General features: G+C 39.9%; 2 protein-coding genes across 2 annotated transcripts; one reads left to right on the top strand and one right to left on the bottom strand.

The window, feature by feature from the left end:
- The first annotated feature begins 1,724 nt into the window (after positions 1 to 1,724).
- Positions 1,725 to 5,435, top strand: LOC137937527 (uncharacterized). Its single transcript, XM_068782592.1, has 7 exons — positions 1,725 to 1,911; positions 2,961 to 3,078; positions 3,205 to 3,275; positions 3,701 to 3,982; positions 4,106 to 4,202; positions 4,582 to 4,687; positions 5,128 to 5,435. The coding sequence occupies exons 1-7, from the start codon at positions 1,888 to 1,890 to the stop codon at positions 5,204 to 5,206; spliced, it is 777 nt and encodes a 258-aa protein (XP_068638693.1). The 5' UTR covers positions 1,725 to 1,887; the 3' UTR covers positions 5,207 to 5,435.
- A 5,465-nt stretch (positions 5,436 to 10,900) lies between these two features.
- LOC137937084 (protein CURLY FLAG LEAF 1-like) lies at positions 10,901 to 12,074 on the bottom strand. The gene is made up of 2 exons (XM_068782133.1): positions 11,743 to 12,074; positions 10,901 to 11,631 (listed from the first exon to the last, which is right to left on the bottom strand). The coding sequence occupies exons 1-2, from the start codon at positions 11,974 to 11,976 to the stop codon at positions 11,218 to 11,220; spliced, it is 648 nt and encodes a 215-aa protein (XP_068638234.1). The 5' UTR covers positions 11,977 to 12,074; the 3' UTR covers positions 10,901 to 11,217.
- Positions 12,075 to 16,513: the final 4,439 nt, after the last annotated feature.

Below are 16,513 nucleotides of genomic sequence, written 5' to 3'. Positions count from 1 at the left end.
TAAGCTAGTTGCAATCTAAGTACGACGTAATAAGCAAGTTTGTAGTATATCTCTTTACTTGTAGTGTCGGTATCCAAAGGAACAACTAAAAGAAATTTTCTCCATATTGTTGATATGTGTTATATGTTAAGCTATAGGGATACCCTTTTATCAACCCAAATATCAATTGATTTTAGCATTTTATTATTTTTTTACTTGACACACGCTTGATATGGCACTAAAATATTGATAGATATAAACATTAATGCACCCTTCTACTTGGTTAAAACATAAGCTGGTCTATTAGATATTTTGGTAGTTGCCAACCTTTTTGTCCATCCACATATTGTCACGCTGCCAAGAGCAACTAAGAAAGCATATTTCTTCCATGGCTGAAATGAGTAGGGGTGTGCATGAAGTCATGTTAAATGGAAAACTTGACCCAACCTTAAAAACCTAGGTTGAGTTTTTCTTCCTCACCTCGCGAGACAGGGATGGAGTTGGGGGAAAAACCTGCACAGTTCGAGCTCGATTGACCGCCACTAGAAGGAGACATTGCATTTTGTTAGCTAAACCTGACTTGAACATGACCGAACTAACATCTATACCCTTTTTAAAATTATAATTATATAAATTTACTATTTTTATTTGTATAGTATAATTTTTTTATGCAAATTCTTTAAATATTTGTATAATATTAAATAAATAATATATTAAGACATGGGCTGAAGCAGAAATGGGTCGGGGATACAGGGACAAGGTGGAGACAAGGTCAAGTTTGCGGGTAAGAGGATTGTTCAGGTTTTTTTTAGGTTGTACTTCAGGGTGAAAGGTTCAAGGTAAGGTAAGATAGATACCCCCTCTTGAAACTCAACCATCTCTCCTTTTCAAGTTATTGAAATTAGTATGTAAAAAAGCAATTCAATATTATTATGAGTTTTTATTTTTATAGATAGATAAATATATAAATAAACGATAGGTTGGACTCAGGGTCCATCCAACCTATAAAGATAACCATTTTTTTTTAAAAAGAGTTACTTTACTTGGTAAATATTATTTATTTATTTATATTGAATTATTATTAAGAAAAATCTAACACTAATCAATTTTTTAAAAAAGAGTTACTTTACTTACTAAATATTATTTATTTTTTATATTGAATTATTACTAAGAAAAATTTAACACTAATCAAGTTTTAAAAAAAGAGTTAGTTTACTTAATAAATATTATTTATTTATTTATATGAATTATTATTAAGAAAAATCTAACACAATCATTAATGATTAGGAATACGAAATAGATATAGAATATAAAAATATTGATTTTTTAAAATTAAAAATAATATCCACTGAGGTACAAGAAGGCAAAGACTCACCGTCAAGCGGCCTAAAGAAAGCGAGCATTTGTACGCAGGTACGGCGAAAAGTGGGGCATTATTGGAAAATCATTGGGCTTAATTGCCTGTGGGGCCCATTGGCGTCGGTAAACACTCGATATGGTCTGAGCCCGTGAATGCTTCTTTGGCTTCTCGTAAGTCGCTTCACGTGCATGCAACGCCGCAAGCGACAAAACCCACGTTTGTCTTTATTTAATACCGTCATTACCCTCACATTATTTGTGAAATGTCCTTTCGAGATAGTTTTTCGGAAGGGGTGACGAGGGTTGGTTGGGTCTTTTGGTTGTTTGAATTTGTCGGGCTCAGCGCCCTCTCACGTTCAGGAGCTTTTACTGGCTGACGCCTCGGACAGGAGCTCTTCCAGCGTTCTAAAGTTCTCTCTCTCTCTCTCTCTCTGTTGCGGCCCTGTGTTGGCTTATGAGAGTACTGTCGGGCGTCTCTGGGATCTGAAATGGCTGAGATTTGAGGCCGTCTCTGTGGTTTTATATTGACGGTTTCGCTTTTTCTCTGCAATGGCGGTCGCTACGCCCTGTAAGGTAAGGTGTCTTCTGAATTTCTTTTCAGTTTCAGCAACGAGGAGTACGAGGTGATGGTAGGAACTTGAATCTACTTGATGAATTTTCGAATTGGTCATTTACTGTTTTTCTTAGTTAGTGGTTTTGCCTGAGTATGGCTAGGAGTTTATAGTGTACATTGAGATTCTTGTGAAATTATGCTGTGTTTGTTTAGAACGGCTTGTGATACATTTGTGTTTGTTTTTTTAGTTGTAAGACTCTTTAATTCATGGACTCGTGTTTGTAGTCATTGTATCTTTGTACTCTATGTAGCTCCACTGTCTTACAGAGCAGCAGGGCTCGGGCTTTCCTGTTGTTTGTTGAGTTCTTTCTTTCTTCTTTTCTCCATTGCAGAGGTGCAGTCTTTGACGAGCTCCAGATCTATGTAGCTAAAGAACAGGGTTTTGTTGGGCTTCTTCACTGTCTGTGGCAGAATGACAATCTTTATATTTTCACTCATTTTTGTTTTTTTCCCAAGTAAAAGTCAAATGGTTTGGGATCTAGTGAAAGCTGGTCTGTTTCTTTGCATCTGTGGCCTCTCTCCGCTAACCCCAATTGTACTAGCATTCTGTTCTCATACTCATTATATTGCAACCATCTCCTGTTAAAATTTCTCGCCTGACGTCTACGTACGGCTTAGGTTATGCCGTTTCGTTTTCAGTTTTCTCAAATTTACAGGAGCAAAGAAATTGAAATTGAGTTTGTTAGATTTTGGTGTTCGCGTGAATTGACCCTTAATGTTTAAAATTTGGCCTTTCTGTGAGTTTGAGATTTCTTTTAATGTTCAAATGTGCTTGGCAATGACGAAACTGAATCCATGGTGTTCTATGGTCACTGTATTCTTTATTTTGCACTCACAATACATTTTACATCTATTTTCTTTTCAATTTTCTGCTATGCTCACATGCTTGCAATGAGTCATCTCCTTTATAAAGTTGAATATTCTGAGAACACAACTTCAATTTTTTGAGAAGTTATAAGTTATATACCTGATTCTGCATATGCTGACTGAAGAAATCTGTTCGGAACAGATGAATACTCATTCGCAAGAGATTGTTAATGGTGTCTATGAATTCCCCCTGAGATGCTGCTCCTGTTTTCGACTACTAAAGCCTGAGGCAGATGTTGTTGCTGATCGTTACTGTCTAGGTATTTTGATTAATATGGAAGCCTACATTTGTTTTTATTTTAGGCTTATCTCCATTTTTTAAGGCTTGGCGTTATCCTCAGTTTTAAGCAATGTTTATTTCTATTTTTATTGCTCTGGCATTTCAGATGTGTTCCCAGTTCTTCTAGAGCAACCTTCCTTCCCCTTGAAGCTTAAATGCTCCTGTGGCAGTTTGCAGGTAAATTTATTGGCTAAGTTTCTCCTTGTCAATTCTTGTAGTCAAAACTTATTACAGACATACTTCTTGTCCCTATAGAACAAGGTAGGTTATCCTGTCTTTACAAAAGGCAGTCACCAGATCATGTTAACTGTGCTTGTCCACTGTTGTAATGGTTAGACCTAAGTCAATATAGTTTTTATATTCCCCAAGGCATGACATTGCCTCCCATCCGCCCCATCAACAAGGTGACATGAATCACCAGCATTATTCTCTTGTTCTATTACTTTCTTTTTGGATCATATAGGCAGCTAGGTTTTAAGTTCACAAAGTAATATAGGTATCTTGATCAGTAGCTGTTTTATTATTTTTTTTAACCTGTTTGTTTAACAGATTCTGAAACATCATCACATGACTTCAAAGTTTTCATGCTCTCTTGTGAACAGGGCCAAGACCTCTGCACTATTTCAGGGAAAGGGAATACTATTCAACAGATTCAGTCACCATTAGCTGTCTTCCGATTACTAGGAGTTCCATCTCTAACCAAAAGCCAGATCTGCTTGGATGATCCTTTCCATATCAGGCATGACATTGATCTGCAGATTGAGAATGGTGACAAATTTTCATCTTGTGGGGTTGGTATAGACATTAGGGATGAACCTTGGCAAACGGCCAAAACAAAAGATGAACATCTTGGGAGCTCATACAGAACAGACGGAGCACCAAAAGTATGACTAGTAATTGTTCCATAGTCATTAGATATGAAAACTCTTTCTGTTCTTTCCTTCAAGATTTATAACTCATGTTGCTCTTCTCATTCAAATGGATGTAAAATGGCTCAATTTTTTCAGAGAATTCTGTTGAGGAAAAGCAGTCTCCAGAAGGGTGTGAGAGTAATGCAATTCTTACTAGACCAGAGCTCTGTTTTACTAAGATGCTCCTCAAAAGGTAATCGCATTTTGCTTTGAATACTTGTAACATTACTGCATATTTATAGGTGTCATAGTGATTGCAAGTGTTAACTTTCTTTTTATTATATTTTTATTTTTAGAAGTGTGGTAACCATGTCAAATACCATATTTAAGACTACTCTAGACTGTTCAAAGAACAAAAAAGAGAATTGAAAGCCTAGAAACTCTACTCCAACATTGAAAATGTTATCTAATTCCAGTTAGAGGGAATAAGATCCTTGAGAAAATTATCATCTGATTCAATAGGTATGCTTCAAGATGGAGTAAGTGATGTGTCAAGTGATTAGTTTAGTCGGTCCTGTTGCTTCAGTTTCTTTTCATCTCCAAAGTCATTTGATTTTCTGTTTCAATTGTAGACAAGACAAATAATTCACGAGCAGTTGAAGCACCCGGTTACCATTGGAGGAGAAACAAGCATTCCTTAATTGATTCAAGGAAAATTGCCCTGTTCTTTTCCATCTTGTAAGATCTTTCACCCTTTTCTTTTCTTTATACATATATTAATTTTTTTTATCCTTATTTCATTTATTTCTGTTAGAAGATATGATGAAATGTCATTTTATACGGAAATATCCAATACACAAATTGCAACAAACTAGGCGTTTATGATGTTCTCTCACCAGCCTGAGGGGGAGTGTTGGAAGATGGACCAAGCTCAAACGTCCAAGAGAGCCATCTTCTAACACTCCCCTTCAAACTGGGGGTGTGTATAGGATTTTTCCGTATAAAATGTCAGTCCATCATATCTTCCAACAATTTCTTTTTGAAGTTTTATTTTAGTCTTTTTTGAAAATTTGGATCTCTATACTTATTTTACGTGGGCATGAAGTGGCCACACCCACTTTGTTTGGTTCTTTACTTGTTACTCATTCTTATGGATGCTTATTTGCCAACTTTATCAGGTCGAGCATGGGAACTATGATTTTGATATATTTGACACTTCGTATCAAACATATAAGTGATGAACATGCTGGTGTCTAATTGAGCTCTATGCGACTTCTTGAAGAATAATTTTTGGAAGGTTCTTCGTGTGTATAAGTTATTTCTTTGATGTTTTGCAAATGAGATTTGGAGCTTGTAGTAGCTGATCTACTTCTTAGATGATTGAAATTTAGGGTATAGATTTAGGTTGGTTTGCCTTCCATTGTATGTTAGTGAGATATGCATCTATTTGTTTACTCATTGATCCAACTCAGAGGTGGATTTAGCATGGCGATTTTGTATTTGATAATTTATTTTATTAAAAATTTATTGGATAAGTATAGTAATATATTAAATTGATTATTAATTTTTATTTATTTTCCTAAAAAATGCACTACCAGGTCCATTTAATTTTTGTTTGACCCCTAATTCAACCTAATTAATTTATATACTATTTTTAAAAAAATTAAATTATATAATATATAGTTAAAACAAAAAAGAATTCCTAAATTTCTAAGGATGTTTTTTTATAATATAATAATTTTTTATATAGATCAATTTTTAAAAATATTTTTAATGAATGATGGATTGAACTATGAGCCGGAACAAGTTGGGGACCCACTCTTCGAATTTCGAAACTTCAAATTGCCCTAAAGATCCCGCGGGAATCGCTGGATAGGCGGTTCGCAACGCCGCAGAGAAGCTGATTCTCGTCTTATTCTTACATGGTCACGGCTTTTTCACCCAAAATCCCCATAACAGAGCTCAAGACCCGTGGCGAAAAGAAAGCAGACAGATCAAAAGAAACATAACCGAAATCAAGTGAAGAAGCACGGCTGCTTTCGGAAATTCTGAAGGAAGCAAAACTGTTACTCAGCGAAACCCCTGCGAGCCGAATCGTTCAGCAATAGAATATGGTCTAATTTATAATTATTGGTGTACATTTCAATTGTTAGTATACATTTCACAGAATTGTAAAAAGAATGTTACTGAACTGAGGGTTGTTTTTAGGACAAAATGCATGATATGGAAGTTCCTATCCTCTTTATTTAATCTTTGACATCGATGATACTCCAGATAAAATGTCTCTCTCAATTTTGGTCTCATTTTGTAGTCATTGTATTGTTGATTCTTTCTATTTTCAGTTTGGTTCGTTATTTAATATTGTTCTTTGGCTTTTGTTTAGGTTAAATAGGATAATGGTGCAACTGCTGTTTCTTTTTGTCACAGAAATATTTTGCATTCACTTTAAATATGGCCTTATTTCTTGTATTTCTGTGTTTAGATAGCTTTTGCCAATTGATGCATTTTGGTGGTCATTTTCGTTTTATGATGTATCAACATATGCTTGTTTGGGAGTAGCTAAAACTCTGGGGTTTCTCATAAGTGTTAAAGGAAAGTTTATCATCTTTTAGCTTCTTGTTTTAGTTGATCTTGCCCTGGACCTAATGCAGGTCTATACAGGTTCCCGATTTGTTATTGATGGTTGTGCAACCTTCTTCCATCGTGATCGGTTTACAGAAATTAAGAGCTATGAGGTCATTTCAGTAACTTTTTATCCTAATTCATTCTTAAAACTAATGAGATCTCAATGATTTTAAGAGTGTTATTTCTATGCAGATTGAATTTAATACCACTCTAGTACAATTTATTCAAGAGTTAGGGATTCAATTGAAGGAGACACATATGCGTCGTTTGGTGAAGGTACTACAAAATCCTATAATCAAGATGTTTTTGGCTTTTCTTTGTCTTTTTTTTTTTTAATTGGTTGTATTCATTTCCAAATTTTTTACGTTTTTCTTCACAGGACAATGTTGCTGTGGTTGTGATGTTGGAACTTAAGGAAAATGATCCAGTTTCAGATGTTCCACAATTTGGAAGTAGCAGTTTGATATGTGTGGTATTTGTTTAGGTGTTTTTGCACTTTTCAGTTCCAAATAAGCTTCTAAGTGGGATCTTTGTGGATGTTCAAATATTCACATGTTCTTCTAAATTGTGTCTTTCCTTTTCAGGCTAATACTCATACAATTGCTTGTAAAGAGCTCACAGATATCAAACTACTGCAGGTGCTAACCTTTATTGTTGAAACAATTCCAGTTATTTCTTCTGGACATGTGAGTTGATATAGATTACTTGAATCTGTATCCATCTGTTATGTAGTTATACACTCTTCTCGGTATATTGAAAAGGATATTGGTGATAAAAGAATTCCTTTGCTGCTTTGTGGGATTTAAACTCTCCCTAAAAGGTGCTCTCTCTCCCCCCCTGCTCCCATGTTTTATCCCTATGAAGTTGGTGATTCTTTTAATGTAATGGGGCAATTCTCTCACTAAATACTTGTTGATGTTTGTTTGAATTGTGGCATTAGTTGAGTACAGGAAGACATCTGTTTTTCATTTTGAATTTTATATCCTTGACTTGATCATTAAATTTATGCCTTGCATTTTCTACTACAATGCTGCTTATGATCTTATTTTGACGGGCAAAGTAGATCCAAGACATGAGAAGCTAAAAGTTGACCCTACTGGCATAATTTAACAAATTGACCTTTCTCATAAATTTACATTGGTATGCTTTCCTCTCTTTTTCATTTGAATGGTAGACCTCATAGCCACGACAAGACTACTATTGACTCGTAGACGCTATTGGTAGATCATTCGGAAACAAGAATTATGTTTTGAAAGATATAAAGAGAAAAAAGCAAACATATGATTCAAAAAAAGAAAGAGTAACACATTACTTGGAATGTATTAGAAAGTTGTTTTTAACAATATTGAACATTAATCGGAATGTATTAAAAAGCTGTTATTAACAATACTGAATAAATTATCTTACATTTATAAAGTAAAAATGTTTTGTTTTAGTTCAGCAGGGAAGGTTAGTTAGACTAAGAATCAACAATCCTTGAAACTAGAAAAGGTGTAAAAACCGTCCATGAAACTAGAAAAAAGGTGTAAAATTTGAAAGGGAAATTTTAATTGAGAGGATCTGTTAATGTTGAAGCCCAGTTGCATTGAATGACTAAAGAAAGTGTTATCGTATATAAGGGCTTTCTTGTACATTTGTATCTTATAAGGGCATTATTATAATTTATGTTTTAAACCTCTATATCTATGTATCGAACAGAAAATCAGAGATCGTTTTTCGATCTCTTGTTTCGGAAAATCAAAATAAGCTTTGGAAAATATTGTCATGGTATCAGAGCTTCATTTCAAGCCTTGAATTTTTGTTCAGAGCTTGTTCGGCGCCCTCAGTGGTCTCAGTTCGGCGTTGGAGGTCCTCGGTGACTGCTCGTTCGGGTGAGTTCTATTTCCCTCTTTCTCAGTTCGTGGTATCTTGGATCTAGGTCTTGATTTGGTTTCGGTGGACTCTCATGGAGTCATTTGCGTCGTCGGGGAGGGTTTTGTGGTGTTCGACGGGAACATCCAGAGAGGGTTTCGGGTTCGGATGGTCGATTTTGGTGTTCGACTGGCACTTCCGCCAGTAGTAGACGACGTTTGGTGTGCTTTTGTGGCAATCTGAGACTCTCTGCCGCGAAAATATTTGACAGCAGAGCCGGCTGGAAGAGGAAGGCAAGTAGACTCATCTCGGGCTCGCAGTGAGAACCTATAATGTTGAAATGACTTGTCTTTAATATGCATGTTGCGCCTTCGCTAACAGACCGGTCTTTTGGCGCAATGGTAAGTAACATGGTATCAGAGCAGGTGGTCTCGAGTTCGAGTCCCGCTCCCCCCGTTTGTTTCGTCCCCGCATAGGTGGGACTTTGTCTTTGTTTCGTCCCCGCATAGGTGGGACTTTGTCTTTGGCCGTCCCCGTATAGGTGGGATTGTGCATTTGCATTTGTACAAGTGCGGGGGAGTGTTGAAATGACTTGTCTTTAATATGCATGTTGCGCCTTCGCTAACAGACCGGTCTTTTGGCGCAATGGTAAGTAACATATACGGTGCTTTGACAGTGCAGTTTAGGTGTTTGCAAACTTTCCTCACTGATTTTATCATGTCATTTGATAGGTTAGACTCGTTCCCTATCCGTTTTACGGGTAAAAATTACATTGCCTGGGAATTTCAGTTTCGTTTTTGTTATGGGAAAGGGGTTATGGGGTCATATCGATGGGACTGAACCCGCACCTCGAGAGATCGAGGCTTTGTCCAAGTGGACCATCCAGGATGCTAGAATCATGATCTGGATCCTTGGCTCCATTGAGCCTCATTTTGTTCTCAACCTGCGGCCTTATAGAAATGCGGCTGACATGTGGAGTTACCTTGCCCAAGTTTACCATCAAGACAAGTTGGCTCGGCGTTTTCAATTGGAGTATGAGATGACTAATTTCACACAAGGCAGTCTATCCATCGAGGAATATTTTTCTGGTTTTCAAAACCTTTAGGCTGACTATGCCGACATTGTTCATTCTACTGTTCCCATTATAACTCTCTCTGTTATTCAAGCAGTGCATGAAACAAGCAAGAGAGATCAATACTTGATGAAGCTCCATTCCGATTTTGAAATTGCACGGTCTAATCTGATGAATCGTCATCCTGTCCCATCTCTAGTTGCTTGTTTCTGTGAACTTCTCCGTGAGGAGCAACGTCTAGCAACTCAGGCTGGCATCGAACATCGGGCTAACGTTAATGCCCCTATCACTGTGGCTTATGCAACCCAGGGGATGAATCAGGGATGAGACATGTGTGTTGTTCAGTGCTATAGGTGTAAAGCTTTTGGTCATGTTTCTCTGGATTGCCTTAGAAAGTTCTGTAACTACTGCAAGAAACTCGGTCATGTCCTCTGTACTTGCCCCATTCGACCTACAAGAAGGCCCTTCTATACGATAACAGAAAGCTTACCTAATCATCTTTGGTTCAGGTCAGTGCCTACTCGACCTTCATTCTGGTAGAGTGGTGGCATTGGTGTTGACGAACTCAAAAGTTGTATATATTTGGAGACAACAGAACCACATTTTGCAAATTACAGACAGAGATTCCTTGGAACTATCAATTACATCTTCTTCTCCTGTGAGCTTTGAATTCATTTCTAAATGAATTTCCTCTTCCTAATTCATCAGCTTCCTGTTTGATATTAAAATGGATTGTGGCTTTCCGAACAAAAATCAAATTGCTTGTGGTCGTCTATTCCTTTTTTCTGTCTTACGATGCACAGGATTGAAGTACGAAAATAACGAAATAAGAGGTGGTATGTGCTATATGTGGTTCAGTTATCGGTCTGATAATCTGGTCCCTAACACCCTGCTGGTGCACCTCTGCAATTAATAACACGTCTAGTTGTATCAGTCAGTGGCAACTACAGGCAACGGCAGGGAAGATCACTAAGAGACTAAAGGTACTTGTTTAGAACCCTTTTAAATTTGAATCGTTTCTTATCTACCTGCAGTAGTTGGTCACTACTACTTTCTAAGAAGTGATCTCTTAGATCTATCTTTATTACTGGTTGTTGTTTCTTAATCTTTTGAGACTGAGACCTACCTTTCTGTATCTTTTAGTCAGTGTTGTCGTACTTATGGATCGGATTTTAGTATTTTTTTTAGTATTTAGAAACAAAATGGATCATCGTACCATATCAAATTTAAAGGGGTCTTGAGAACTCCATCGATAAGTCGAGCTGCACCGTGGAGTGGGCCTTGACCGTATTTAATAATCTAATCCAAATTCGTTTGCTGTTACAGTCATTAATCGCCTGCGCCTAAAGTACACAAAGGCAGTAGGTTGCATGTTAGTTGCAGTTTACAACGATTCATTAAAGCTTCACCCAACTGGGAAACGGAATGAGATTTTTCACGTGCAACCCATTTTTGGGGCGGAGTCTTGGCCTGGGTGAGCCCCAAGGCTTAAGAAATCTAAGTAACAGCATCCATGCCCCTTTTACAAACACAACTGTTCTTTCACTATTAATAAAACCTTCTCTTCTCCATGTAACTGGAAAACATTTTCCTTACCACTACGCATACTCTAATTCCTATATTTACAAGGCAATCGATTCCATCTTTCTTTAGTTGTCTCTCACTCTCTCATTTATTCTTCTTTCTTTCTTGCAGCAGTAGTCACATGATAGGGTCAGATTCAATCCTTGCAGCATAGTAGCCTGAGGGTGGTGGGATTGAACTGGATGAAACTGTTCTTGTGTGGAGGGTGCAGGAACTTGCAATTGGGACAAGTGGGGGAGGATTTGCAGAGCATCACCAGCATATGACATCTCATGCACACAGCCGCCATCATCTCTTCCTGGCCCTCCTCGAGCGACACCCATGGCAAAGATTTGGGTGCTCCGTGGAGACTGCCAGAGTCTTTCGATGACGACGAATCGTTCGAATTTTGCGATGGGGTTTCAGGCTCCGTCCAGGTGGCTTCACAGGGAAGGTTGAGCTCGAGATCAAGACTCATGGGGAGGGAGGAGGTGAAGGGCTCCGGGCTCTCTCTGGGGTCCCGGTTGGTCCTCTTGTGAGTCCGTGTGTTGTAGAAATGAACTTGGCCGGACTGCATGGATTGACAAGTATTTGATCATCGTCATGCATGATGAACTCTTTTACGTATAGAAGGAGAAGAAGAGATGGAAACTACTGGGTTGTTCTTGAGATTGGAGCTTACCTGAAGATCCAAACATTGTTGCCACTCTGAAGGCAGGGGAGTCTCGAGGCGGATGCCGATGTTAAGAAGGGGTTGCGCAGATTCGGTTTTCGAGAATTTGGAAGCCTCGGATTGATCCCGAGTGGTTTCGTCCTCCATGCATCCCCATTTCCTCTTCTTGGATGAAGAGTTTTCATCTAAGTAGTCGGTTATACTCCTCTGCTCTGTTGGCGGGGTTATCTGAAAGGAGACCATGGATCGAATCGAAGATTCAGAGACTTTTTCTGACGAAGAAGACGAAGAAGAAGAAGAAAGAAAGTAAGAAAGAAAGGAATGGATAGTTGATCGAGAAAAGGGCGAATGTGCGAGGGTTTTATAGGCTAAAACTGATCCATATTTGCAGGTTCAGAACTGCAAGCGAGAATCTAATCGAATAGCTTTAAAAAGCATTGAGGGGTCCCTCCAGGGTTTGACATGTCCCCTCCTCAGCAGCTCGGCTCTTCTTTCGGTTCCCAGCTGGTTATAAATTCAATGTGGGCAGCTCCAGAAACTTAAGATACAGATCATAACTGTTGCAGAAGCCTGATGTGTGTGTGCATTACGCACAGACGACCCCCCAATAGAGAAGTCCAGCCAGTAGCCACTTTCCAAGCCAAGCCAAAGTCAATAGGGAAGCTGCCAGAAAGAGCTTCAAGATTGGTGACTGAATCCTAGAGAGAGAAATGGAGAGGAAAAGAAAAAAAAATAGAAAGATGAAAATGGTGTCATTAATGGGAGTCTGTATACAGTTGAAGGAAGCTTGAATGCCATCGCTTTTCCTTAACTCCAACTTCCTCATCTGGGTCACTCAGGGAAGCCATCTTTAAAGCCCCCAACACCCCTCAAATACCCAATTAAAACAGTCACAGCCAGGCGGGAGGAAACAGATAAAAACCACCCAATTTTAATTTTTCTCTCTTCAAAGGTGATGCACATATCACCCATCTAACTGTTGCACTTTAAAAATTTTCCCCACCGGGTCACTGCCTGGGAAACCTCCATTGTTGGTTGTTGCCACTCTTCTGTGTGAAAATCAAAGTCACTCATGAATCTTTTGTTGGAGATCCTATCTAGTTCAATTTATTTTCAAAGAGTTTTTAAGGTTTTTAATTCCTTCCTCTTCAAAAGTCACCCATCTCGAACTTAAAAAAAAAAAAAAAAAAATCAATTTAAGAGGGGACGATTTGGGATTCAGGCCTTACAGAGGAAAGAATTAAATGGATTTGTATAGGGAAGAGAGAGGGCAAGATGAGTTTAAAGCAGTTGAAAGCTGTAGTCATTGATCTTGGGTTCATATCCACCTGCCTATATTAAATCTCCTTGAATTCACTTTAATGCCGGATTCAAAGACATTCACAGGTCTCCTTCTCTACCACCCCCTCATCCCCATATGACCTCACTTACGCCTCGTTTCTCTCTTTCTCTCTCTTCTCTGGTTTTCTGTTAAATGACTAATTCACCTTCCCCTCTCTCCCCATTTAAGCTTCGTTTGCTTTATGGAGCAAAATCATTGAAACCCCTCTCTCCCCCTCCTAAGAATAAATGTCCTAAGCTACTACAACCTCAAAATCATTTATTACACAGTGCAATTGCCAGAATGCCTCCGCAAGTGGCTTCAAAACTATGGCTACTCCACCTCATCCTAGTTTTTCAATTGAAGAAAATCATCTACGTTCAGTCAATTACTGATCTTAGCCAGTGAGTACATTCCTGCAAGAATTGGGTACAAAAATTTCAGTTTTCTTGGAAAGCAAAAGACCCTTCTGTTCTTCACACAGTCGGCTTATATGAGTTCCCTGCATCACATTTAAAGTTTCGAAAGGAAGCAACTGCCCCCAACTGTTCCAGTGGGGTTTTCAAGCTTATGAAAACGGTTGTTGTGACAATGGTCTACCTGTATTAGAATAATCAAGACTCTGGGATTTCTTGAATTGCGTCTCAGTACGTGATGGAAGTAGGTTGCCCATTGATGTGGGGATGGCCTTGATTTTATCTCACTTGCAGCTCAGAAAATCTCAGTGGCGATATCAATGATACATGTAAAACTTGAATTCTAATAGGAGCAATTGGATGATTCTAATTTCTAACGCAAGGAGAAGAAAAAAATCAGAAGAAGATAATCAACTGAGGAGTATGAGTAGGAGTGAGCATGGATCTGTCCTCCTCCAAAACGAATCGTTTCCAGTAACGGCACTTCCATCGTCTCCGGCGGAAAGAGCACGATGAACGCCGTCATGACCACGTTCCATCCAGCGTAGAACAAGAATGTTCTGTACTTGAAGTGGCACGGCATGGTCAAGAACGTTTGAGCTAGCACGAACGCGGCCACGAGATCGACAGCTATCGTCATGCTCTGCCTCGTCGGCCAGATCTCTAGCGGGAAGATCTCGCTAGGGACCAGCCAGCTGAGGAGGGCTACGTTCCTCGAGGCTCCTATCTTTGCTCCCCGCACACATGCCATGGCAACCTTTAATTATTTGGATAATTCGATCTCATCTGAACTGAAAGCAACCCAACCGTCCGATTAAGCAAAGTTTACCATGCAGACGAACATCTGGACCTCACCTTCAGTGAACAATATTTGCCGTCCGTACCTATCAACACGGAGAAGAGCTCTGCGGTCCCGCTGAAGCTACCCACGTTGGGCGAGACTGCTGGGGGTGTTGGGTACGAGGAGAGCACTAAGCGTCGTGATGACGGAGGGAACGGCCGCGAGGCGGAGGGTGAGGGTCGTGAAGTAGTTGAGGAGATTGACCCACCACACCCAAGATGAGCATGGGCACGTCCATGGTCGCAGCATTGATGACGGCGCTTGAATGGAAGGTGGCGCCGCCGATAAGCATGGTGAACTGACGGCCCAGGGCTTTGTTCAGATAAGTCGCCGCGGGGTCGCAACGAGGCCGGCGACGTACAAGGAGGAGGTGAAGGAAGTTCGAATCTGGCTGTCGTATATGCAGCACACGTTCTGGTCCGTAGCCGCCCTGTTTTTTCTTTAGCAGGGTCAGGAAGAGCTTCCCGAGGAATGATAGCTTTAGGGAATCCGCTTTCCTCGGAAGCAAAAGCCAACTCCGTGGTCTCCCCTTCCTCGCAATACCCGCCCCACGGCCTCTCTTTTACGCTAAACGTCAGACTGAAACTTCTACAACACGGCCTAAACTATCGTCCCGGAGCTGTGTTTAAATTTGACGTTCATTATCAAGGACAAACAACCATCAACGAATGGACGAAGAAGAGGAAAGAAAGAGGAGTCGTAGTGATCTCAACCAGAGTTGACCAACGAAAAACATGCATGAAACCCCAGAAAAGAAGCCGAAGTCAAATTATCAAGCAAGAAGAAAGAAAGAGAAGATGAAGAAGAGATTATCATTTTACGAGAGATCCCAATGTCGTATCCGAAGATCAACCCTCCTTACGCGGCGACGATGCATGTGAGGATCACCGAAGCCGTTAATCTCCCGCTGTAACCGTAATCCTTAAGATTCCGGCTGCGGTTAACATAAAATTCTCCACCGGGATCCTCTTCCAGCAGAAACAATTTCGTCGTTCTCCTGTCAGCTGCAGCAGAGGGAGAAGCAGCCGCAAAAGAACTGTTTTCCCCTACATTTAAAATCTTGGCCTGTTAAACTGAACCGCGAACATGTCCGGTACGTTATGCTACATGGTGAAACCGGATCAACTATAGTCTGTAAGATCGATACGATTGCATAGATTAGTTCGTTATGTCAAATATAATAGAATAAACTTAGATCGATGTGTTTATCAATTTAGACTGCCAGAAGATCTGTTCGATGAAATTACTGCACCAACGCCTTTACGTGGATGGCACTGAAGTGGGATTTGTCCCTCTTAGATTTGTAAGGCGAAGACAACAAAAGCTCACTCTCTACCTCTTTCATCCTCCCTCTGTCAGCGATCTACAATGACTTTTCACCGTATTTTTCCTACCAACCATTCAATCAGAGCAAACTCGTTGCTTTCGCTTCCGTAACAAACCTTCTCCAGTAACGGTGCTGCTCCACACTCTGTGCGTGGACTCCAGCGGCACTCCCTTCATCTCCGGCAGGAAAACTGAGACGAACTCCGTCATGATCGTGATCCACCGGGCGTAAAATAAAAACGTGCTTGTACTTGAAATGGCAGAGGATGAAGGTGATAGTGCAATTGACTGCTCTGGCCGGTGGGTGGGATCTCGATCGGAAGGATTTCACTTGGTATGAGCTAGGAGAGGGGAACCGAGGACCAGGCGAACCCGGTTGCGTAGAGTCGCATTAGGAAGAAGAGAAGAAGGAAGAAGCCTTTGGATGGTGGCTGGTAGCCGGAGATGCCTATCTTCGCCGCGAGTATACTAGCCACGATCACCGGAACCAAGACTGTTGGGCGAGTCACTGGTGCTTACAGTGAAAAAACGAAATCACCTTACTTTAAAATAAATACATAAAAAAGTGGATATGAACAACCAATGATGCAAAAAAAAAAGCTCATCCGTCCATTAATGGCGGACTACTGAGTTGTGAATGACTTGAAACATGGAAAAGAGATTCATGAGTTATAATAGCGAGACTGGTAGATGGATCAGTATCACATTGTCTCCATCAACTGAATCCTCCATTTCAAGCTCACTCCCTCTCAACCGCCATCACACACTATTAAGCCGGTAAGTGGCCTTTTCTTATACTATTCAGAGCCACTTATATACTAAAACACATGGGTTGAGGGCCCGAATTTGATTGGGACTTATCTTGAATAGAAGGGT

Source organism: Aristolochia californica, unplaced genomic scaffold, assembly GCF_029961685.1.
Source record: "Aristolochia californica isolate CCGP_79_NKW_82.1479 unplaced genomic scaffold, dmAriCali1.0.hap1 SCAF_7, whole genome shotgun sequence".
Lineage (NCBI taxonomy): Eukaryota > Viridiplantae > Streptophyta > Magnoliopsida > Piperales > Aristolochiaceae > Aristolochia > Aristolochia californica.
Note: the sequence above shows the minus strand (reverse complement) of the source record. Positions and strands in the feature narration are given on the sequence as shown.